General features: G+C 45.0%; 1 protein-coding gene across 3 annotated transcripts in view; it reads right to left on the bottom strand.

Moving 5' to 3' along the window:
• The window catches only part of ADGRD1 (adhesion G protein-coupled receptor D1), a 1,058,506-nt gene that overhangs the window by 725,036 nt on the left and 306,277 nt on the right, over positions 1 to 27,193 (bottom strand). For all 3 annotated transcript variants that reach the window (XM_063964650.1, XM_063964651.1, XM_063964652.1), the window contains one exon: positions 22,330 to 22,471. In XM_063964650.1, coding sequence (XP_063820720.1) covers positions 22,330 to 22,471 — 142 coding nt within the window. The remainder of the gene's footprint in view (positions 1 to 22,329; positions 22,472 to 27,193) is intronic.

Raw genomic sequence — 27,193 nt, 5'->3', positions numbered from 1 at the left:
ATTTTAATGAACATCATCTTCTCCACATTTTCTGGATGTAACCTCGTACGCCGATTGCTGACAAGGTGAGCGGCGGCACTAAACACTCTTTCGGAGTACACACTTGTGGGAGGGCAACTTAGGTAGAATAAAGCCAGTTTGTGCAAGGGCCTCCAAATTGCCTCTTTTTCCTGCCAGTATAAGTACGGACTGTGTGACGTGCCTACTTGGATGCGGTCACTCATATAATCCTCCACCATTCTTTCAATGGTGAGAGAATCATATGCAGTGACAGTAGACGACATGTCCGTAATCGTTGTCAGGTCCTTCAGTCCGGACCAGATGTCAGCATCAGCAGTCGCTCCAGACTGCCCTGCATCACCGCCAGCGGGTGGGCTCGGAATTCTGAGCCTTTTCCTCGCACCCCCAGGTGCGGGAGAATGTGAAGGAGGAGATGTTGACAGGTCGCGTTCCGCTTGACTTGACAATTTTCTCACCAGCAGGTCTTTCAACCCCAGCAGACTTGTGTCTGCCGGAAAGAGAGATCCAAGGTAGGCTTTAAATCTAGGATCGAGCACGGTGGCCAAAATGTAGTGCTCTAATTTCAACAGATTGACCACCCGTGAATCCTTGTTAAGCGAATTAAGGGCTCCATCCACAAGTCCCACATGCCTAGCGGAATCGCTCCGTGTTAGCTCCTCCTTCAATGTCTCCAGCTTCTTCTGCAAAAGCCTGATGAGGGGAATGACCTGACTCAGGCTGGCAGTGTCTGAACTGACTTCACGTGTGGCAAGTTCAAAGGGCATCAGAACCTTGCACAACGTTGAAATCATTCTCCACTGCGCTTGAGACAGGTGCATTCCACCTCCTATATCGTGCTCAATTGTATAGGCTTGAATGGCCTTTTGCTGCTCCTCCAACCTCTGAAGCATATAGAGGGTTGAATTCCACCTCGTTACCACTTCTTGCTTCAGATGATGGCAGGGCAGGTTCAGTAGTTTTTGGTGGTGCTCCAGTCTTCTGTACGTGGTGCCTGTACGCCGAAAGTGTCCCGCAATTCTTCTGGCCACCGACAGCATCTCTTGCACGCCCCTGTCGTTTTTTTAAAAATTCTGCACCACCAAATTCAAGGTATGTGCAAAACATGGGACGTGCTGGAATTTGCCCATATTTAATGCACACACAATATTGCTGGCGTTGTCCGATGCCACAAATCCACAGGAGAGTCCAATTGGGGTAAGCCATTCCGCGATGATCTTCCTCAGTTGCCGTAAGAGGTTTTCAGCTGTGTGCGTATTCTGGAAAGCGGTGATACAAAGCGTAGCCTGCCTAGGAAAGAGTTGGCGTTTGCGAGATGCTGCTACTGGTGCCGCCGCTGCTGTTCTTGCGGCGGGAGTCCATACATCTACCCAGTGGGCTGTCACAGTCATATAGTCCTGACCCTGCCCTGCTCCACTTGTCCACATGTCCGTGGTTAAGTGGACATTGGGTACAGCTGCATTTTTTAGGACACTGGTGAGTCTTTTTCTGAGGTCTGTGTACATTTTCGGTATCGCCTGCCTAGAGAAGTGGAACCTAGATGGTATTTGGTAACGGGGGCACACTACCTCAAGAAATTGCGTAGTTCCCTGTGAACTAACGGCGGATACCGGACGCACGTCTAACACCAACATAGTTGTCAAGGACTCAGTTATTCGCTTTGCAGCAGGATGACTGCTGTGATATTTCATCTTCCTCGCAAAGGATTGTTGGACAGTCAATTGCTTACTGGAAGTAGTACAAGTGGTCTTCCGACTTCCCCTCTGGGATGACCATCGACTCCCAGCAGCAACAACAGCAGCGCCAGCAGCAGTAGGCGTTACACGCAAGGATGCATCGGAGGAATCCCAGGCAGGAGAGGAATCGTCAGAATTGCCAGTGACATGGCCTGCAGGACTATTGGCATTCCTGGGGAAGGAGGAAATTGACACTGAGGGAGTTGGTGGGGTGGTTTGCGTGAGCTTGGTTACAAGAGGAAGGGATTTACTGGTCAGTGGACTGCTTCCGCTGTCACCCAAAGTTTTTGAACTTGTCACTGACTTATTATGAATGCGCTGCAGGTGACGTATAAGGGAGGATGTTCCGAGGTGGTTAACGTCCTTACCCCTACTTATTACAGCTTGACAAAGGCAACACACGGCTTGACACCTGTTGTCCGCTTTTCTGTTGAAATACCTCCACACTGAAGAGCTGATTTTTTTGGTATTTTCACCAGGCATGTCAACGGCCATATTCCTCCCACGGACAACAGGTGTCTCCCCGGGTGCCTGACTTAAACAAACCACCTCACCATCAGAATCCTCCTGGTCAATTTCCTCCCCAGCGCCAGCAACACCCATATCCTCCTCATCCTGGTGTACTTCAACACTGACATCTTCAATCTGACTATCAGGAACTGGACTGCGGGTGCTCCTTCCAGCACTTGCAGGGGGCGTGCAAATGGTGGAAGGTGCATGCTCTTCACGTCCAGTGTTGGGAAGGTCAGGCATCGCAACCGACACAATTGGACTCTCCTTGTGGATTTGGGATTTCGAAGAATGCACAGTTCTTTGCGGTGCTTTTGCCAGCTTGAGTCTTTTCAGTTTTCTAGCGAGAGGCTGAGTGCTTCCATCCTCATGTGAAGCTGAACCACTAGCCATGAACATAGGCCAGGGCCTCAGACGTTCCTTGCCACTCCGTGTGGTAAATGGCATATTGGCAAGTTTACGCTTCTCCTCCGACAATTTTATTTTAGGTTTTGGAGTCCTTTTTTTACTGATATTTGGTGTTTTGGATTTGACATGCTCTGTACTATGACATTGGGCATCGGCCTTGGCAGACGACGTTGCTAGCATTTCATCGTCTCGGCCATGACTAGTGGCAGCAGCTTCAGCACGAGGTGGAAGTGGATCTTGATCTTTCCCTAATTTTGGAACCTCAACATTTTTGTTCTCCATATTTTAATAGGCACAACTAAAAGGCACCTCAGGTAAACAATGGAGATGGATGGATACTAGTATACTTATGGATGGACTGCCGAGTGCCGACACAGAGGTAGCTACAGCCGTGGACTACCGTACTGTGTCTGCTGCTAATATAGACTGGATGATAATGAGATGAAATCAATATATATATATATGTATACTAAAAGAGAGTGAAGGCGCACTCAATGAGCAAGTATAACAGGTAATTTATTACAATGATAAAAGCTCACATACATCTCAGATTAAAATAGCCGGCTCACGAACACATCCAAAGTGCCTCCGGATAGCAGCGTGTGAATTGTTCTCTGCCGCTCAATCATCAGATAGTCTCATCAGCGTGTATGCTTGTGGACTCCGCAACAAACTCCGATCACTCAGAGCCGTCCTTCCCGGCCACGCGTGAGCGGCAGAGAACAATTCACACGCTGCTATCCGGAGGCACTTTGGATGTGTTCGTGAGCCGGCTATTTTAATCTGAGATGTATGTGAGCTTTTATCATTGTAATAAATTACCTGTTATACTTGCTCATTGAGTGCGCCTTCACTCTCTTTTAGTGCACATTGGAATATTACAGCTGTGGTTACGCTGTTTTTTGGAGTGCCAGCACTTGCATCGTTTGAACTGTGGACGATCTAATCAGTGAATTTAAGGACATTGATAGCACAACCATCCCTGCATTCATATATATATGTATGTATATATAATATCACTAGTACTGCAGCCGGACAGGTAGATAATATATTTATTAGGTAATGATGACTGATGACGGACCTGCTGGACACTGTCAGCTCAGCAGCACCGCAGACTGCTACAGTAAGCTACTATACTATAGTAGTATGTACAAAGAAGAAAGAAAAAAAAAAAACCACGGGTAGGTGGTATACAATTATGGATGGACTGCCGAGTGCCGACACAGAGGTAGCTACAGCCGTGGACTAACGTACTGTGTCTGCTGCTAATATAGACTGGATGATTGATAATGAGATGAAATCAATATATATATGTATGTATATATAATATCACTAGTACTGCAGCCGGACAGGTAGATAATATATTTATTAGGTAATGATGACTGATGACGGACCTGCTGGACACTGTCAGCTCAGCAGCACCGCAGACTGCTACAGTAAGCTACTATACTATAGTAGTATCTACAAAGAAGAAAGAAAAAAAAAACCACGGGTAGGTGGTATACAATTATGGATGGACTGCTGAGTGCCGACACAGAGGTAGCTACAGCCATGGACTAACGTACTGTGTCTGCTGCTAATATAGACTGGATGATTGATAATGAGATGAAATCAATATATATATGTATGTATATATAATATCACTAGTACTGCAGCCGGACAGGTAGATAATATATTTATTAGGTAATGATGACTGATGACGGACCTGCTGGACACTGTCAGCTCAGCAGCACCGCAGACTGCTACAGTAAGCTACTATACTCTATAGTAGTATGTACAAAGAAGAAAGGAAAAAAAAAAAACACGGGTAGGTGGTATACAATTATGGATGGACTGCCGAGTGCCGACACAGAGGTAGCTACAGCCGTGGACTAACGTACTGTGTCTGCTGCTAATATAGACTGGATGATTGATAATGAGATGAAATCAATATATATATGTATGTATATATAATATCACTAGTACTGCAGCCGGACAGGTAGATAATATATTTATTAGGTAATGATGACTGATGACGGACCTGCTGGACACTGTCAGCTCAGCAGCACCGCAGACTGCTACAGTAAGCTACTATACTATAGTAGTATGTACAAAGAAGAAAGAAAAAAAAAAACCACGGGTAGGTGGTATACAATTATGGATGGACTGCCGAGTGCCGACACAGAGGTAGCTACAGCCGTGGACTAACGTACTGTGTCTGCTGCTAATATAGACTGGATGATTGATAATGAGATGAAATCAATATATATATGTATGTATATATAATATCACTAGTACTGCAGCCGGACAGGTAGATAATATATTTATTAGGTAATGATGACTGATGACGGGCCTGCTGGACACGGTCAGCTCAGCAGCACCGCAGACTGCTACAGTAAGCTACTATACTCTATAGTAGTATGTACAAAGAAGAAAGAAAAAAAAAAACACGGGTAGGTGGTATACAATTATGGATGGACTGCCGAGTGCCGACACAGAGGTAGCTACAGCCGTGGACTAACGTACTGTGTCTGCTGCTTATATAGACTGGATGATTGATAATGAGATGAAATCAATATATATATGTATGTATATATAATATCACTAGTACTGCAGCCGGACAGGTAGATAATATATTTATTAGGTAATGATGACTGATGACGGACCTGCTGGACACTGTCAGCTCAGCAGCACCGCAGACTGCTACAGTAAGCTACTATACTCTATAGTAGTATGTACAAAGAAGAAAGAAAAAGAAAAAAACCACGGGTAGGTGGTATACAATTATGGATGGACTGCCGAGTGCCGACACAGAGGTAGCTACAGCCGTGGACTAACGTACTGTGTCTGCTGCTAATATAGAGTCTAGACTGGATGATAAATTATTGATAATGAGATGAAATCAATATAATATCACTAGTACTGCAGCCGGACAGGTACTATATATATTTATTATGTAATGACTGATGACGGACCTGCTGGACACTGTCAGGTCAGCACAGCACCGCAGACTGCTACAGTAAGCTACTATAGTAGTATGTATAAAGAAGAATGAAAAAAAAAAACCACGGGTAGGTGGTATACAATATTATATATATATATATATATATTATATACAATTATATATATATATATATATTAAACTGGTGGTGATTGATTATTAAACTGGTGGTCACTTCAGGTCACGTTGCAACTTGCAACTAGTACTCCGAGGCCTAAGCAGACAATCACAAAATATATTATTATACTGGTGGTCAGTGTGGTCACAACAATGGCAGTGTGGCACTGACTCTGGCAGCAAAAGTGTGCACTGTACGTTATATGTACTCCTGAGTCCTGCTCTCAGACTCTAACTGCTCCCCACTGTCAGTGTCTCCCCCACAAGTCAGATAATACACTTACAGTCACACTATCTAATCTATAAATATCACTTCAGCAAGTAGTATAGTAGTATACAGTATAGTAGTACTCCTCCTAATAATGCTCCCCAAAATACTGTGTCTCTCTCTTCTCTAAACGGAGAGGACGCCAGCCACGTCCTCTCCCTATGACTTTCAATGCACGTGTGAAAATGGCGGCGACGCGCGGCTCCTTATATAGAATCCGAGTCTCGCGATAGAATCCGAGCCTCGCGAGAATCCGACAGCGTGATGATGACGTTCGGGCGCGCTCGGGTTAGCCGAGCAAGGCGGGAAGATCCGAGCCTGCTCGGACCCGTGTAAAAAACCTGAAGTTCGGGCGGGTTCGGATTCAGAGGAACCGAACCCGCTCATCTCTAGTATGTGTGTAAATACCTTTTAGGATACCCTCCTGCTTTCTATCAGCAGGATCCTTAAGGGCGGCCATCTCAGGCGAAGGTAGAGCCCTTACAAGCGTGTGAGCGCTTTATCCCCCCTAGGGGGTGTTTCCCAACGCACCCTAACCTCTGGCGGGAAAGGATATAATGCCAATAACATTTTAGAAATTATCCGTTGTTATCGGGGGAAACCCACGCATCATCACACACCTCATTTAATTTCTCAGATTCAGGAAAACTACAGGTAGTTTTTCCTCACCGAACATAATACCCCTTTTTTGGTGGTACTCGTATTATCAGAAATGTGTAAAACATTTTTCATTGCCTCAATCATGTAACGTGTGGCCCTACTGGAAGTCACATTCGTCTCTTCACCGTCGACACTGGAGTCAGTATCCGTGTCGGCGTCTATATCTGCCATCTGAGGTAACGGGCGCTTTAGAGCCCCTGACGGCCTATGAGACGTCTGGACAGGCACAAGCTGAGTAGCCGGCTGTCTCATGTCAACCACTGTCTTTTATACAGAGCTGACACTGTCACGTAATTCCTTCCAACAGTTCATCCACTCAGGTGTCGACCCCCTAGGGGGTGACATCACTATTACAGGCAATCTGCTCCGTCTCCACATCATTTTTCTCCTCATACATGTCGACACAAAAGTACCGACATACAGCACACACACAGGGAATGCTCTGATAGAGGACAGGACCCCACTAGCCCTTTGGGGAGACAGAGGGAGAGTTTGCCAGCACACACCAGAGCGCTATATATATACAGGGATAACCTTATATAAGTGTTTTTCCCCTTATAGCTGCTGTATAGTTAATACTGCGCCTAAATAGTGCCCCCCTCTCTTTTTTTAACCCTTTCTGTAGTGTAGTGACTGCAGGGGAGAGACAGGGAGCTTCCCTCCAACGGAGCTGTGAGGGAAAATGGCGCCAGTGTGCTGAGGAGATAGGCTCCGCCCCTTTTTCGCGGACTTTTCTCCTGCTTTTTTATGGATTCTGGCAGGGGTTAAATGCATCCATATAGCCCAGGAGCTATATGTGATGCATTTTTTTTGCCATCCAAGGTGTTTTTATTGCGTCTCAGGGCGCCCCCCCCCAGCGCCCTGCACCCTCAGTGACCGAAGTGTGAAGTGTGCTGAGAGCAATGGCGCACAGCTGCAGTGCTGTGCGCTACCTTGTTGAAGACAGGACGTCTTCTGCCGCCGATTTTCCGGACCTCTTCTGCCTTCTGGCTCTGTAAGGGGGCCGGCGGCGCGGCTCTGGGACCCATCCAAGCTGGGCCTGTGATCGTCCCTCTGGAGCTAATGTCCAGTAGCCTAAGAAGCCCAATCCACTCTGCACGCAGGTGAGTTCGCTTCTTCTCCCCTTAGTCCCTCGATGCAGTGAGCCTGTTGCCAGCAGGTCTCACTGAAAATAAAAAACCTAATCTAAAACTTTCACTAAGAAGCTCAGGAGAGCCCCTAGTGTGCACCCTTCTCGTTCGGGCACAGAGATCTAACTGAGGCTTGGAGGAGGGTCATAGGGGGAGGAGCCAGTGCACACCAGATAGTCCTAAAGCTTTCTTTAGATGTGCCCAGTCTCCTGCGGAGCCGCTATTCCCCATGGTCCTTACGGAGTCCCCAGCATCCACTTAGGACGTTAGAGAAACAGATACAGTGGCTTGCAAAAGTATTCAACCCCCTAAAAAGTCAAGAGATTTGTCTTTATTGCAAATGACAATAAAGTTAGACGTCCAAAAGACATCTCTCTAGCCATAATTTAATGAGTCAAATAATAGACCTATCCTGTATCTGATTTATCTGCAATATTTAGGTTAGCTGATATAACACTACCTTTGGATGTTACACCTGTGTGACACCCCTGAGTGATGACACATGGATGGAACAATTTCTGAAGCAGACTACACTATAGCCGTTGAACCAGTACATTTAAAATGTCACTTCTGGTGCTCAGGAAAAACGTCTTCAACCTTTCCACATGACCTCTGTCTCAAGTTATCATTTAATGACTTCAATGTCGGCCTCGTGTTTAATGGGGTCTTTCTATGAAAGCGTCAACAGTCCTAACTCTGGTAATTGCATTTTTCCTATTTATTTATTCATTTATTTACAGCAATGTTCTTATTTAATTTTTTTTAAAAAGAACACGTAAATCAGAGAAAGGGATGGGGTACAGAAGGGAAAATAAAAGGGGAGGGGGGAGGGGGGGATGTACAAGCAGTAAACATACATAGAACAAACATCCGGAGTTACGAAGAAACATAAATCACTAGGGATATATCTTACAAAATACAGACACAAAGTTATAACACTGGAGAGGCATAAAATTCTAAACGGAAACAGTATGAATAACCGGCGGACGGGATGCCAGCTGTCAATATCCTGACAGCAGCATCCCGCTCGCCAGAATGCGGGCAGCAGGAGTCCCCTTGCGGGCACTTTGCCTCGCTGCGCTCACCACAGGATCTATTCCCACACTATGGATGTCGTGGACACCCACAAGTGGGAATAGTCCTGCTGCGCTGGGATTCCGGCTGGCGGCATTGTCGGCTGGCGGGATTACGGCATCGGGATCCTGACTACCAGCAAATTAAATGCATCCTATCTAAACATAGGTACTGACATACAGTAGGACCATAACAAACGAGAAAGAGCTAGAGGACCCGAATCAGGTAGCTTGCTGTATTATGGCTATACAGAATCTGGAGTCAGGTTTTGGGTATTCCTGTTGCTTCATAATGATAAATAGAGCCCTAAGCGGAGTCTGTAACATTTGGACTTTAACTTATTTCAGTGAAACAGCATTATTAACTAGTAATAACCTCAGTATGACATATGAATGCCTGAGGAACACTATGGGATATGTTTGCAACAGGTCGTGTTACAGATCTTAAAGAAAGGGAAACTCTGGTACATAGGGGTAAATGAAAGAACACTCATTATGGGGGAGAAGCTGTATCAGTACACGCTATGTGCACTGATACCGCTTATCCCCCCCCATGTATGAAGGAGGAGAAGTGCGCTCAGCTATGCGAGATCTCGCACATACACATGCTACTATTGCATGATCTCACTTGCAGCCCGGAGCCGGCAGACACAGCAGCTAGCGACAGCGCTGTCCCTAGCTGTGGCACATGGGCAACACCACCTGCAGCTGTTGAAATGGATAGCTGCAGGTGACGGAACGGTCAGTGCTACTGACCGTTTATACATTGCCCTGCACACTGGCGTGCACAGCGCATACATGGAGGACAAGCAATATCAGCACACTTAACGTGCGCTGATACCGTTCCTCCACTGTAACAAGAGTTCTTATATTTTCCCCAAAGACCTTGTGGACCAGGGCAAAAGAGGACCGATATGAATGTCAACAGGGTAAATGTCGATACGCTGCATGCCTACATTACAATCATGTTGACACTCTCATGTCAACATTACAATGTTTGATTGTTAATAAAATATACCCAACCCACAGGCAAGCTGTGAGCTAGAAACAACATATCCCGGCCTCTGAATGTGAGCTACTGCATTATGTCAAATCAATATGTATTTATATGTATTCCAGCAATTACTCTAGAGATGAATGGCTGACAGAGTTATTGTATAATATGTACACACTTTGTGGTCTACTCAGGGGCGCTTTAACAGAGGAGGGGGCCGGTGTGACCCCCTTTGGGGGGGTCCCCTCCTCTGCATGACACAGTAGTCTCCGGCAATGTGCTGAAGGTTACTGCGCATGCGCAGGTCTCTGGAAACATGCCGCCCTTCATGTTCCGGAGACCAGCTTGGCTACTGCACATGCGCGTCGGCAATGTTGGCTGCGATTTTCGCCACAAGAGCAGCACCGACGCTGGACTCCGGAAAAGTGAGTATTAAGTATGGGTGCAGTGCGTGCGGTGTGGGCCCCCGCCAGAACCCAGGGGCCCATGTGCCCCGCACACATTGCACCCATTATAGAAACACCAATGGGTCTACTATCCAGAAAAGTCCATAATCATTGGAAAAAATATATATACTTTCAGTAATAATGTCCTACACAACATGTATCATACAGTGTTATCTCCCTATAGTCACTGTGAGAAGCGCTACTATACAGCATGTAGGCATGGGGTTACAAAGTTCCTGTAAACAATGAGTCACATCCTGCACAAGGGATTCCATACTTTCCCTGTATACTAAATTACTAATGTCAAAGTCAGTGATTTTCAACCTTTTTTTACACGCGGCACACTGAACAATATTTTAAATTTGCCAAGGCACACCATCAGTTCCCCACAGAAGAAAACAAAACACACACATTGGCCCTCATAGTAAAAAATATCCACACATACATTGGCCTACACAGGAAAAACAATCACATTGCTCCCCACATAAATCATATTGCTCCCTACATAAATCATATTGCTCCCCACATGAATTATTCACATTGTTCCCCCCATAAATCCTTATTCTCCAAACATAAATCCTATTGTTTCCCACAGGAGAAATAAAATAACAAATATTAGCCCCTACTGGTCAGCTGTCCTCCCCCCTGTACCTCAGTGGCGGGGGTTGTTCATAGTGGATTGCTGCAAATACTGAGCAGCGGGCGGTCTGGCAGGTGTGGAAGTGGGTGGGCAAGGAAAGCTGTGGATGCAGGCAGGAACTGGAAGATGTGTGTGCGGGCGGGTGGGCTGGCTGGGTGGTGAGATGCGGCGGCTGTGACCTCTGATATCACACCGCCGCATCTTCAAGGCATACGTCACAGCCGGAGCACGACTGATCCTCTAAGAAGAGCCAGGGCCAACAGTAAACTCTGAAGGTGCAGGAAGCTGCTCTGGCTCCGCGGCACACCTTGCAACTGGTCGCGGCACACTAGTGTGCCACGGCACACTGGTTGAAATAGCCTAGTCTAAGTGGATCATTTTACTATAACCCACCTATGATACTGTACTTGTGTGCAGCTTATGAGTTAAGGTTTTATTTTACCTGCTAGTAATCATACAATTATTATTCAGGTCACAATCTGACATTTCTGTTGGGCCGACTGTACATTAGAGATGAGCGGGTTCGGTTTCTCTGAATCCGAACCCGCCAGAACTTCATGTTTTTTTTCACGGGTCCGAGCGACTCGGATCTTCCCGCCTTGCTCGGTTAACCCGAGCGCGCCCGAACGTCATCATGACGCTGTCGGATTCTCGCGAAGCTCGGATTCTATCGCGAGACTCGGATTCTATATAAGGAGCCGCGCGTCGCCGCCATTTTCACACGTGCATTGAGATTGATAGGGAGAGGACGTGGCTGGCGTCCTCTCCGTTTAGAATTAGAATAGATTAGAGAGACACTTGATTTACTAATTTTGGGGAGCATTAGGAGTACTCAGTAGTGTACAGTGCAGAGTTTTGCTGATAGTGACCAGTGACCACCACTTTTATTTATAATCCGTTCTCTGCCTGAAAAAAGCGATACACAGCACACAGTGACTCAGTCACATACCATATCTGTGTGCACTGCTCAGGCTCAGGCCAGTGTGCTGCATCATCTATATATATTATATATCTGTCTGACTGCTCAGCTCACACAGCTTATAATTGTGGGGGAGACTGGGGAGCACTACTGCAGTGCCAGTTATAGGTTATAGCAGGAGCCAGGAGTACATAATATTATATTAAAATTAAACAGTGTACACTTTTGCTGCAGGAGTGCCACTGCCAGTGTGACTAGTGACCAGTGACCTGACCACCAGTATATAATATTAGTAGTATACTATCTCTTTATCAACCAGTCTATATTAGCAGCAGACACAGTACAGTGCGGTAGTTCACGGCTGTGGCTACCTCTGTGTCGGCACTCGGCAGCCCGTCCATAATTGTATATACCACCTAACCGTGGTTTTTTTTTCTTTCTTTATACATACATACTAGTTACGAGTATACTATCTCTTTATCAACCAGTCTATATATTAGCAGCAGACACAGTACAGTGCGGTAGTTCACGGCTGTGGCTACCTCTGTGTCGGCACTCGGCAGCCCGTCCATAATTGTATATACCACCTAACCGTGGTTTTTTTTTCTTTCTTTATACATACATACTAGTTACGAGTATACTATCTCTTTATCAACCAGTCTATATATTAGCAGCAGACACAGTACAGTGCGGTAGTTCACGGCTGTGGCTACCTCTGTGTCGGCACTCGGCAGCCCGTCCATAATTGTATATACCACCTAACCGTGGTTTTTTTTTCTTTCTTTATACATACATACTAGTTACGAGTATACTATCTCTTTATCAACCAGTCTATATATTAGCAGCAGACACAGTACAGTGCGGTAGTTCACGGCTGTGGCTACCTCTGTGTCGGCACTCGGCAGCCCGTCCATAATTGTATACTAGTATCCAATCCATCCATCTCCATTGTTTACCTGAGGTGCCTTTTAGTTGTGCCTATTAAAATATGGAGAACAAAAATGTTGAGGTTCCAAAATTAGGGAAAGATCAAGATCCACTTCCACCTCGTGCTGAAGCTGCTGCCACTAGTCATGGCCGAGACGATGAAATGCCAGCAACGTCGTCTGCCAAGGCCGATGCCCAATGGCATAGTACAGAGCATGTCAAAACCAAAACACCAAATATCAGTAAAAAAAGGACTCCAAAACCTAAAATAAAATTGTCGGAGGAGAAGCGTAAACTTGCCAATATGCCATTTACCACACGGAGTGGCAAGGAACGGCTGAGGCCCTGGCCTATGTTCATGGCTAGTGGTTCAGCTTCACATGAGGATGGAAGCACTCAGCCTCTCGCTAGAAAACTGAAAAGACTCAAGCTGGCAAAAGCACCGCAAAGAACTGTGCGTTCTTTGAAATCCCAAATCCACAAGGAGAGTCCAATTGTGTCGGTTGCGATGCCTGACCTTCCCAACACTGGACGTGAAGAGCATGCGCCTTCCACCATTTGCACGCCCCCTGCAAGTGCTGGAAGGAGCACCCGCAGTCCAGTTCCTGATAGTCAGATTGAAGATGTCAGTGTTGAAGTACACCAGGATGAGGAGGATATGGGTGTTGCTGGCGCTGGGGAGGAAATTGACCAGGAGGATTCTGATGGTGAGGTGGTTTGTTTAAGTCAGGCACCCGGGGAGACACCTGTTGTCCGTGGGAGGAATATGGCCGTTGACATGCCAGGTGAAAATACCAAAAAAATCAGCTCTTCGGTGTGGAGGTATTTCACCAGAAATGCGGACAACAGGTGTCAAGCCGTGTGTTCCCTTTGTCAAGCTGTAATAAGTAGGGGTAAGGACGTTAACCACCTCAGAACATCCTCCCTTATACGTCACCTGCAGCGCATTCATAATAAGTCAGTGACAAGTTCAAAAACTTTGGGTGACAGCGGAAGCAGTCCACTGACCAGTAAATCCCTTCCTCTTGTAACCAAGCTCACGCAAACCACCCCACCAACTCCCTCAGTGTCAATTTCCTCCTTCCCCAGGAATGCCAATAGTCCTGCAGGCCATGTCACTGGCAAGTCTGACGAGTCCTCTCCTGCCTGGGATTCCTCCGATGCATCCTTGCGTGTAACGCCTACTGCTGCTGGCGCTGCTGTTGTTGCCGCTGGGAGTCGATGGTCATCCCAGAGGGGAAGTCGTAAGCCCACTTGTACTACTTCCAGTAAGCAATTGACTGTTCAACAGTCCTTTGCGAGGAAGATGAAATATCACAGCAGTCATCCTACTGCAAAGCGGATAACTGAGTCCTTGACAACTATGTTGGTGTTAGACGTGCGTCCGGTATCCGCCGTTAGTTCACAGGGAACTAGACAATTTATTGAGGCAGTGTGCCCCCGTTACCAAATACCATCTAGGTTCCACTTCTCTAGGCAGGCGATACCGAGAATGTACACGGACGTCAGAAAAAGACTCACCAGTCTCCTAAAAAATGCAGTTGTACCCAATGTCCACTTAACCACGGACATGTGGACAAGTGGAGCAGGGCAGGGTCAGGACTATATGACTGTGACAGCCCACTGGGTAGATGTATGGACTCCCGCCGCAAGAACAGCAGCGGCGGCACCAGTAGCAGCATCTCGCAAACGCCAACTCTTTCCTAGGCAGGCTACGCTTTGTATCACCGCTTTCCAGAATACGCACACAGCTGAAAACCTCTTACGGCAACTGAGGAAGATCATCGCGGAATGGCTTACCCCAATTGGACTCTCCTGTGGATTTGTGGCATCGGACAACGCCAGCAATATTGTGTGTGCATTAAATATGGGCAAATTCCAGCACGTCCCATGTTTTGCACATACCTTGAATTTGGTGGTGCAGAATTTTTTAAAAAACGACAGGGGCGTGCAAGAGATGCTGTCGGTGGCCAGAAAAATTGCGGGACACTTTCGGCGTACAGGCACCACGTACAGAAGACTGGAGCACCACCAAAAACTACTGAACCTGCCCTGCCATCATCTGAAGCAAGAAGTGGTAACGAGGTGGAATTCAACCCTCTATATGCTTCAGAGGTTGGAGGAGCAGCAAAAGGCCATTCAAGCCTATACAATTGAGCACGATATAGGAGATGGAATGCACCTGTCTCAAGTGCAGTGGAGAATGATTTCAACGTTGTGCAAGGTTCTGATGCCCTTTGAACTTGCCACACGTGAAGTCAGTTCAGACACTGCCAGCCTGAGTCAGGTCATTCCCCTCATCAGGCTTTTGCAGAAGAAGCTGGAGGCATTGAAGAAGGAGCTAAAAGGGAGCGATTCCGCTAGGCATGTGGGACTTGTGGATGCAGCCCTTAATTCGCTTAACAAGGATTCACGGGTGGTCAATCTGTTGAAATCAGAGCACTACATTTTGGCCACCGTGCTCGATCCTAGATTTAAAGCCTACCTTGGATCTCTCTTTCCGGCAGACACAGGTCTGCTGGGGTTGAAAGACCTGCTGGTGACAAAATTGTCAAGTCAAGCGGAACGCGACCTGTCAACATCTCCTCCTTCACATTCTCCCGCAACTGGGGGTGCGAGGAAAAGGCTCAGAATTCCGAGCCCACCCGCTGGCGGTGATGCAGGGCAGTCTGGAGCGACTGCTGATGCTGACATCTGGTCCGGACTGAAGGACCTGACAACGATTACGGACATGTCGTCTACTGTCACTGCATATGATTCTCTCAACATTGATAGAATGGTGGAGGATTATATGAGTGACCGCATCCAAGTAGGCACGTCACACAGTCCGTACTTATACTGGCAGGAAAAAGAGGCAATTTGGAGGCCCTTGCACAAACTGGCTTTATTCTACCTAAGTTGCCCTCCCACAAGTGTGTACTCCGAAAGAGTGTTTAGTGCCGCCGCTCACCTTGTCAGCAATCGGCGTACGAGGTTACATCCAGAAAATGTGGAGAAGATGATGTTCATTAAAATGAATTATAATCAATTCCTCCGCGGAGACATTGACCAGCAGCAATTGCCTCCACAAAGTACACAGGGAGCTGAGATGGTGGATTCCAGTGGGGACGAATTGATAATCTGTGAGGAGGGGGATGTACACGGTGATATATCGGAGGGTGAAGATGAGGTGGACATCTTGCCTCTGTAGAGCCAGTTTGTGCAAGGAGAGATTAATTGCTTCTTTTTTGGGGGGGGTCCAAACCAACCCGTCATATCAGTCACAGTCGTGTGGCAGACCCTGTCACTGAAATGATGGGTTGGTTAAAGTGTGCATGTCCTGTTTTGTTTATACAACATAAGGGTGGGTGGGAGGGCCCAAGGACAATTCCATCTTGCACCTCTTTTTTCTTTTCTTTTTCTTTGCATCATGTGCTGATTGGGGAGGGTTTTTTTGGAAGGGACATCCTGCGTGACACTGCAGTGCCACTCCTAGATGGGCCCGGTGTTTGTGACGGCCACTAGGGTCGCTAATCTTACTCACACAGTCAGCTACCTCATTGCGCCTCTTTTTTTCTTTGCGTCAGGTGCTGTTTGGGGAGGGTTTTTTGGAAGGGACATCCTGCGTGACACTGCAGTGCCACTCCTAGATGGGCCCAGTGTTTGTGTCGGCCACTAGGGTCGCTAATCTTACTCACACAGCTACCTCATTGCGCCTCTTTTTTTCTTTGCGTCATGTGCTGTTTGGGGAGGGTTTTTTGGAAGGGCCATCCTGCGTGACACTGCAGTGCCACTCCTAGATGGGCCCGGTGTTTGTGTCGGCCACTAGGGTCGCTAATCTTACTCACACAGCTACCTCATTGCGCCTCTTTTTTTCTTTGCGTCATGTGCTGTTTGGGGAGGGTTTTTTGGAAGGGACATCCTGCGTGACACTGCAGTGCCACTCCTAGATGGGCCCGGTGTTTGTGTCGGCCACTAGGGTCGCTTATCTTACTCACACAGCGACCTCGGTGCAAATTTTAGGACTAAAAATAATATTGTGAGGTGTGAGGTATTCAGAATAGACTGAAAATGAGTGTAAATTATGGTTTTTGAGGTTAATAATACTTTGGGATCAAAATGACCCCCAAATTCTATGATTTAAGCTGTTTTTTAGTGTTTTTGGAAAAAAACACCCGAATCCAAAACACACCCGAATCCGACAAAAAAAATTCGGTGAGGTTTTGCCAAAACGCGTTCGAACCCAAAACACGGCCGCGGAACCGAACCCAAAACCAAAACACAAAACCCGAAAAATTTCAGGCGCTCATCTCTACTGTACATCTGGCATTTTGAAGTGACAACATTTCTTTTGTATAGTTTCTGATCCTAGGAAATGTCATCTAGGTTTAGAAATACGCCTGCCAGTCAGTCACAAGTATGTGTTATTCCCATCACTTACTTTTTATTACTGCACTACTCTATGATTTAAGAGTTATCTGCGGCTATTACACATCCATGAAACTGTTGCAAAGTACGTTATAAGAGCTGCTCACTTTATTACTAACTGTAATGAATCACAAGAAAATTAGTTTTATTTATGTATGACTTTCTTTAACATTTAAACTTTTAGTGACGCTTGTTATGCTATGAAGTCAACACAATGGGGTAAATTTACTAAGGTGGGAGTTTTTTTTAGAATTGGTGAAGTTGCCCATAGCAACCAATCAGATTCTATCCATTATCTTCTAGAATAGGCATGTCCAAACTGCGGCCCTCCAGCTGTTGAGAAACTACACATACCAGCATGCCCTGACACAGCTTTAGCATTCTCTGACAGCAAAACTGTGTCAGGGAATGATGGGATATGTAGTTTCACAACAGCTGGAGGGCCGCAGTTTGGACATGCCTGTTCTAGAAGCAGCTAGATAAATGTTAAGTAGAATCTGAATGGTTGGTATCGGCAACATCACCAATTCTAAAAAAAAAATAATCACCTTAGTAAATTTACCCCATTGAACCTAAATGTAAATGGTATTGCATTAATCAGTAAAGCCAGTTGTCTTGACTGACTTCATATGGTGGACTGCATTGCATTGCTTCTACATTGTGTGTCCCCATGAACTTAATTGTGTAGAGACACTTTGGTGGAGTGTAGCCCACTCTTTATCAAGGTAAAGCATACATTTGTGTACATGCCATTTATAACGCTCTACGGTTTATAAACTTGCACCCAGCTGTTACAGAGCAATCTGTGACACAACATAACCCCGTGAAAAGCAAGCATGTTATATCAAATAAACACACACACATAAAAGTAAAGAAAACCTAAGAGCAATGTGAAAATCAGTGTTATAAATAACAATTTAGCTGACCAGATGTGGAGCTCACACAGAGTTGCCCAGTAAAATAAATAATATTTCCGTCAGCACACACTTCAGAACTCTGTAATGATGCAAATAATTATAAACACCATTTAAAGCAGAAATAACTCATACTTGCTGACTACACTCCAGGAGATGGCAGAGGGAAAAATAAGGGTGTAACCCTGGCACTGCCCCCCACAGTGCAATGCCACCCATTGCGGCATCATACAGAGTAGGTGGGGCCATGCTGAGGCAATCGCATCCTGCCAATCTCAATAAGACATGACCAGGACACAAGAGGGTGACCATGGGAAGCTTCTCAGAAGTTACAGGAGAATAAGTGTAAAATAACTATAAGTAGTATGGGTAAATTAGACTCAAACAAGCTGCAGACTGATACTCAACTCAGCTTGACATGTTGGTCCTGAATTTGAAAATTTGCCAGAAATTTGAAAACTGTATATTCATTAAAAAAAACAATGAGAGATTCAAGATATTCAAATTGGATCAACCATTATGGAGTCAATATATAATGTTAAAAGTTACATTTTATATGAATAATTTTAACAGAAAATTAAACATCTCAATTTTACCACAAATCAAGATATGCAAAGTACAAATCTCGAAAATAGGGTCTACTGTACCACCAATATGATCATGGTCATCATACTGGTGACATTTGACTGAATTCTGTTATAAATTTTCAACCATCTCCACTGGTAGGTTAAATGGATTCTGACAAAAATGAACCCTAGCGTGTATGTGTGTATATGTTGTAGCGTGAAGAAATTGTAAGGCCCACCAGGGCAGGGACTGATGTGAATGACTAAATAAAATAAATATATCTTGTTATAATGAGAATGATAAAGCACATCTTTGTCTTGTATAATAGGCGTCTCGCTAAGACAGTAGCACAAATACCTTTAAAAGCTTAATAAAGAGCCTATAAAAATGCTAGAGTTTGTAATATTCTTTTCCAAAAGCAGTCTCACTCAGGCTACGAGCGTCACCTGTCCATCTGAACAAGCAACATACAGGAAAACCTCCACTAACATTACTCCGCACCAGTGTCTGTCTTGTACCTCAAGCGTCTTAGTTATAAAACTACTCTGTAGGCCCTACCTACTCTGCCGTTCTCTACTTACACATTTCCCTAACAGTGATTTGCAGTTTTAACATTTAAAACCAACTTAAGTAAATCATATCTGTCTCTACACCTCATCATGTGAACACACAAAATTGATACCTCTGGTCTCAGATGTGTCTCCCCTTGGATGTGCTCCCTCTACTTGAAATGTAACCCATCTATAGTTTGTTCTGTGCATTTCAATTGCATATTGGAAAGGTGTGCAAGGTCTTCCATTTCACAGGGTACAATGGGCTCAACAGCTCTAACTTTAATCTCTTTCACTATTTAGTGGTTTATATATAATATCGGTATAATCCTATTTTTTATTGGCATAAAAATATTTTTTGAGGCTATTGATCAAAAATGTAATAAAAAAGGGTCAGCAAGTGATGCTTTAACTGCATCACAAGCTGCGAGCCAGTCTGTAGGGGTTTCTATCGCCAACTCGTGACCTGGCATGGCACTGCGCCTCTGAAGCCAGATACAGGCTTCCAGGTGTAGATACTTGAAATCAAAACAAAAAAGCAAACCAAAGTTGTAAAAAGAAAAAAAACTTAGTAAACCAAAACATTTCTTTTATATTATTTAATCAAGAAAAAAAAAAAACCTTTATTCTTTAATTTTTTCCCCTGTTTTTTTCCGCATCTGCTATCATTATCCAGATACCGGTATCGCAGTTGTCCTTCTTAAATATAGTCTAAGTAGCTTCCATGTGGAAGCAATCGCAGGAGACCCTCTATAATGACCACCACTGGGCAAAGCACAGAAATGGCTATCGCCTCCTGCTAGCCTTGATAAATATTAACTAGTCCCCTTAGTCCCTGTCTCAACTGCAATAACTCATGCTCAGATTTCATTCTGCCCTTTTCACTGTCGGAGCCCACAAATGAAACATGTCTCTTACACCTCAAAAACACATCCTGCCCTTAACCTGGCGCTACAAAATACTAATGAGAACGTACACTCACTACCTTTAGCTGCAGCTGGGATCATTAATAATAAAAGGTTTTCTGATGGATGTTCCAGAGAATGAAAATGGCAGCATTGGTGCTAGATCCATTTGCTACATTACCAAATGGAACACTGTAAAATGCAGCTGCCACACAAATTAATGAAAAGGGTTAAGACAGGAACAGCCAATGAGTCTGGCTTGCATCCAGTTGACTGAAGTGTGAGGGATCCAAATGGCTATGCACATATTGGCCCTTTAGGGTAAAGCAAGTATTCCTCGCTCTATAAGAGGTTTTTTTTTTTTTGGTTTTTGTTTTTTACTTATTACTGGATTACTTCACCTGTTTACATTCGGATGTAGCTGTTAGTGTATGCTTGCTCTTGTAGTTCCACAATGCAAACACATGAAAGAATAAGCAGTCTGCACATGAAAACGTTATGTAAGTTTACCTGTTATACTTCCTATTAAATTCTATATTTAGTTAGCGAAGAGTGAATGAAGAGATTATTGGCCGTCTAAGGAGCGCAGGGATTACTTTAGCAGTGATCATAAACCATAAACAGTTTCTCAGACAAAGGAATCTGGAATTTCTATAGCCAGTGTGTGGAAGTGTGGATTGTTGAAGCTGAAACTTTAATACTGAACCTCGCCCAAAGTACACAAAATGTAATTTCACAGTTCTTCCCAAAGTCTTATTAGATTGCTAATGAGGAATTCCAGTTCACGTTAACCCTTACATAGAGATATGATGAAGTCATTTGTGCAACAATGTGTAAAAGACGTATGATTGACCACGCAGGAGCCATCACATCACAGACAGCTGTAAAATAATGCTGTCAAATTTCTCCACAATGTGGTACTTTACACATGTTACAGATGTGTCCTCACTTACTGGTTGCCCATATGGCATATGGCCCGAGATGCCCCGCGTGACTGAGATGATGCTACAAGACTAGCGTACCACCTTTTTCTTTTCATTTTGCATCCTAGTCGCATCACAGATGCAGTGAAAAGACGCTCACAGTGTACTAGAGTTGCCAGGCTGCAACTTTAATGGCAAAGGAATTGGAATCACACAAGTACAAGGTCGCAGATGAAGCACAACTGAACTTAGGGACCTATTTTTAACATTATTTTTACTAAAATAATGTGAAAAAGGGTGTTTTCACACCCTTTCCACATTATTTTAGTATCACTCCAATGTATTAAAGGGCATTTGGAGCAGTTTTTATGAAAAACTGCCCCAAACTCTTTAATTCACTTTTTTTAGTAACGCACATCCCATTTCCCATACTTATAATGAGAAATGCGCTGTGACCCCCGGTGCAGTAAAGTGACGCTGCTAAATGGCAGCTCACTTTACAGCACAGGGGGTCATAGTGCAGAAGAAGGACCCGGCACCCGGCAGCCTCCTGGAGCAATGGATACCGGCTCCTGCGACTGGTAAGTATAAAATCTGGGTGGGGTGCATTTTGCGGCACAAGGTAGTAGCGACGGGTGGGAGAACACGGCGGTGGTTGCGACGGGCGCTGTCACATGCGCAGCAGGACATCGGGAAATTTTTGACGAAAAATACCCTGATGATGCTGCGGAGAGGCATCGCAGGGACAGAGCTTGCCCGCTAGCTCTGTCCCTGCATGCGATAATTGATACATCCATGCGATGTACTCAATTATCGCAGCGCAAGTTTAGTCTAGTTTATCACCTGTCATCTGCATCATCAATGTGGATGGTGATAAACAGACCCCTTAGTGTGAAGAAAAGCCACAGCCACTGCATTGGAGCACTTCTTACACAGATTCAGGAGCACATAAACGTACAAATAGCGGACATCAAATTGATTAGTGTACGCTAGCAATGTCGTTTTGTCACTCCCAATTGTTTTATTTATGTGAATATGATGCACATTTTGAGTAAGAAAGATGCTTGGCGCAGACAAGTCGCACGAGACCTAGCACACTAAGAGGGGCTATTTGGCGCGACTGAAGCAACAGCAAGAAAGGACACATGACTGTAGATACCCAGTATGGCAAATAAAATATTGTACAAGTAATATGCTGCTGATTGTACAAGAGCGTTTAATTGGTTCTTTACTCACCAGGATATGCGTTAGGTGAATTGTAATGAGAGGAGACCCAGACAGGTTTGGACACAGATAAGGAGGTGGCTGTACCTTCAAGGAGATGAGGTAACTTGCTGCTGAGATCATGTGATCTTCGAACTGATTTACCCCAGAGATTCTTAAAAAGAAAAAAAGAAAAACATTATTTTTGGTCCTTGTTAGTTATCCTTTCCAGCTTTTACCTAGCTTTTGCCTGAGAAGCAGTGGCGGAACTACCGCCAGTGCAAGCAGTGCCTTGCACTGGGGCCCGCCACTGTCAAGGGGCCCAAAGCCAGAGCAGCATGTAATGAGTCAAACTGACTCATTACATGCCGCCTGGCTGCCGCTGTGTGCCACCGCCGCCACCGAGGACAGGAGCGCACCGGCTACGGGAGGGGGAAGGAGGAGGAGGGAGGTGGAGGAGGGAGCTGCAGCAGCGCACTGTAATTGGTGGAGGCGCTGCTGCTGCTGTCCCTCTCCTTCACCATAGGCTGTCCTCTGCCGCTGTGAATGCTGGGAAGCGCTTCCCAGCATTCACAGCGGTGGAGGGCAGCCTATGGTGAAGGACAGGGACAGCAGCAGCAGCGCCTCCACCAATTACACTGTGCTGCTGCGGCTCCCGAGTCCCCCTCCCTCCTCCTTCTTCTTCTCCCTGGCCGCCCGGGATCTGCCAGAAGCTGCACGACGAGCCTGAGCCAGCGGAAACCGTCAGTATGTCTATTCTATCTATTCTATCTTTCTATCTATCCTGTCTGCCTTAATGTGTAAAAAGGGGACGCTGTCTACCGTTATGTGTAAAAAGTGGGACGCTGTCTGCTGTAATGTGTAAAAAAGGGGACGCTGTCTGCCGTAATGTGTAAAAAAGGGGACGCTGTCTGCAGTAATGTGTAAAAAGGGGGCGCTGTCTACCGTAATGTGTAAATAAGGGGATGCTGTTTGCTGTGATGTGTAAAAAAGGGAACACTGTCTGCTGTAATGTGTAAAAAAGGGACGCTGTCTGGCGTTATGTGCATAAAGGGGACGCTGTCTGCCGTAATGTGTAAAAAAAGGGTCGCTGTCTGCCGTAATGTGTAAAAAAGGGGACGCTGTCTGCAATAATGTCTAAAAAGGGGACGCTGTCTGCCGTAATGTGTAAAAAAGGGGATGCTGTCTGCCGTAATGTGTAAAAAGGGGACGCTGTCTGCCGTAATGTGTAAAAAAGGAGACTCTGTCTGCCGTAATTTGTAAAAAGGGGACACTGTCTGACATAATGTGTAAAAAGGGGAATCTGTCCGCCGTAAGGTGTAAAAGGGACTCTACCTGGTGTAGTGGCGCTACCGTGCGGCGTAATTTGAATAATGGAGACTACTGTGCACCGTTATATGAATTGGTATTATTTTGTGGACACACCCCTTCCCCACGAAGCCACGGCCCTATTTTTTTTGCGCGCGCCTACGGCACACACTGCCCCTGTTTTGCATAAGGGGGGGCTCCGATGCTGTTTCTTGCACACAGTGCTAAAATGTCTCATTACGGCACTGTTGCTAGGCATCCATTTCCCTGGCACTGAGCAGGTCCCCCTCACCAGATCCTCTCCAGGGGTGAGGGGGTGGAGTTGGATGGGATATGGGGGAGGGGGGCAAAGCATTTTGTCGCACCTGGTCCCACCGCTCGCTAGTTCCGCCACTGCTGAGAAGACTTATTGTGTATGTGAGGTGAAGGTGAAATTTCAAAGTACCCAGAACGTTAGATAATGATTTGCGCACATTTTAAAACTATTGACATTTTAGTCATTGTAATATCTATAAGGAAATGAAATAGCAACAAAAAATATGTTTGCATACAAATATTCATTTTGCTTGGCACAGGTTTCCCCAGCAAGCCAGTCTCATTCATCTGAAAAACCCATTTATATACATATAAGACAGCTGACACTGGTTACATTTATATAGGGATGCGTGAGAAGATGTGATAACAAAAAAGCTGAATTAAAAAATGAATGAATCAAATAAACAGAAAACATTAATCTAACCTGTGTCAGCTGTTTTCCTATCAGTTTTGCAGCACCTATGCTTGGTGACTGTCTTACCTTTTAAAAGCCATAAGTCAGTTGGCAAGGGATGCGGTCAAAATCCCGCTGGACGGAATCCCGGCGGTCGAAATACGGACGCCGGAATCTCGACCGGCGCAATCCCGACATATTCTCGCTCCGTGGGTGTCCACAACACCCATAGAGGGAGAATATAATAGTGTGCCGAGCATAGCGAGGCACTGTGCCCGCAGCGTGGCGAGCGAAGCGAGCCCGCAAGGGGCTGCGTTCCGCTCGCCACCCCTGTCGGGATTGTGCGGTCGGGATTCCGGCGTCGGTATTTCGACCACCAGGATCCCGTCCAGCGGGATTTAGTACTGATCCCGTTGGCAGGTGAGGTTTAAATCAGTTAGCATACCATAAGTTTAATTCTGATGTAATAAATAAAATAAAATAATAATTGAAAGCTCAATTAAATTAAAATACCATAATTTGAATTTCAATATTAAAAAACATTTAAAACCATACTCTGTAACCACAGCAGTCAATGGACTTCTTATCCAATAGTACAATGAGAAAGTTCTCTAGTATATACAGTATAGTCCAGTTTCCAAAATTGATTTTCCACAATTTTATAGATTATGGTAGGAAGGCTAGTAGATAAGTAATGTCACTTTAAGATATGCTCACCAACATGGCCTGCGCTATGCTCGAACTCCCGTCTGGAGATCCGGTGTGAAATTCCCAAAGTGCATGGGCAACGGACCCGCGGAGAAAGATGACAAGCTCCATCTGTACCAGTCAACCCAAATGATGCTTGCGTGTGTCCACGCTACTGCTGTTGATAAGAAACCGGCAGCTATGCTTGTGGAGTCCGTAAACTCAGACGTATATTAGTAACCTCCGTCTGAGCTGAGCAGGGCATATATATATATATATATATATATATATATATATATATATATAAATAACACTATTAAAACATATTGTATATGTTTATATGTGTATATATATATATATGTAAAAACAAAGATTAATACTGCGCCATGTCTGAAATGTTGTATAAAAATGCAAACTTATATGACACTCCCCTATGCTGCTAATGGGGCGTCAGCTGAATCCCTCAATACATACAGGGGTGGTGATTCCCTGAAAAAAATATAGGAAAAGGGGGGATGAGGGATGTATAGCGACCACGGTGTCTATTGATAAAGTATAAAATTGCCAATTATAATAAAAATTATTTATTTAACATAAAAGTTGTACATAAAAGAGACACATAAAAATGGGACAACGATACGTACACTAGAGATGAGCGGGTTCGGTTCCTCTGAATCCGAACCCGCCCGAACTTCAGGTTTTTTTACACGGGTCCGAGCAGGCTCGGATCTTCCCGCCTTGCTCGGCTAACCCGAGCGCGCCCGAACGTCATCATCACGCTGTCAGATTCTCGCGAGGCTCGGATTCTATCGCGAGACTCGGATTCTATATAAGGAGCCGCGCGTCGCCGCCATTTTCACACGTGCATTGAGAGTCATAGGGAGAGGACGTGGCTGGCGTCCTCTCCGTTTAGAGAAGAGAGAGACACAGTATTTTGGGGAGCATTATTAGGAGGAGTACTACTATACTGTATACTACTATACTACTTGCTGAAGTGATATTTATAGATTAGATAGTGTGACTGTAAGTGTATTATCTGACTTGTGGGGGAGACACTGACAGTGGGGAGCAGTTAGAGTCTGAGAGCAGGACTCAGGAGTACATATAACGTACAGTGCACACTTTTGCTGCCAGAGTCAGTGCCACACTGCCATTGTTGTGACCACACTGACCACCAGTATAATAATATATTTTGTGATTGTCTGCTTAGGCCTCGGAGTACTAGTTGCAAGTTGCAACGTGACCTGAAGTGACCACCAGTTTAATAATCAATCACCACCAGTTTAATATATATATATATATATATATATATAATTGTATATAATATATATATATAAATATATATATATATATAATATTGTATACCACCTACCCGTGGTTTTTTTTTTTTTCATTCTTCTTTATACATACTACTATAGTAGCTTACTGTAGCAGTCTGCGGTGCTGTGCTGACCTGACAGTGTCCAGCAGGTCCGTCATCAGTCATTACATAATAAATATATATAGTACCTGTCCGGCTGCAGTACTAGTGATATTATATTGATTTCATCTCATTATCAATAATTTATCATCCAGTCTAGACTCTATATTAGCAGCAGACACAGTACGTTAGTCCACGGCTGTAGCTACCTCTGTGTCGGCACTCGGCAGTCCATCCATAATTGTATACCACCTACCCGTGGTTTTTTTTTTTTTCTTTCTTCTTTGTACATACTACTATAGTATAGTAGCTTACTGTAGCAGTCTGCGGTGCTGCTGAGCTGACAGTGTCCAGCAGGTCCGTCATCAGTCATCATTACCTAATAAATATATTATCTACCTGTCCGGCTGCAGTACTAGTGATATTATATATACATACATATATATATATATATTGATTTCATCTCATTATCATCCAGTCTATATTAGCAGCAGACACAGTACGGTAGTCCACGGCTGTAGCTACCTCTGTGTCGGCACTCGGCAGTCCATCCATAAGTAGACTAGTATCCATCCATCTCCATTGTTTACCTGAGGTGCCTTTTAGTTGTGCCTATTAAAATATGGAGAACAAAAATGTTGAGGTTCCAAAATTAGGGAAAGATCAAGATCCACTTCCACCTCGTGCTGAAGCTGCTGCCACTAGTCATGGCCGAGACGATGAAATGCCAGCAACGTCGTCTGCCAAGACCGATGCCCAATGTCATAGTACAG

This window comes from Pseudophryne corroboree, chromosome 1 (assembly GCF_028390025.1).
Source record: "Pseudophryne corroboree isolate aPseCor3 chromosome 1, aPseCor3.hap2, whole genome shotgun sequence".
NCBI classification, from domain to species: Eukaryota; Metazoa; Chordata; class Amphibia; order Anura; family Myobatrachidae; genus Pseudophryne; species Pseudophryne corroboree.
Note: the sequence above shows the minus strand (reverse complement) of the source record. Positions and strands in the feature narration are given on the sequence as shown.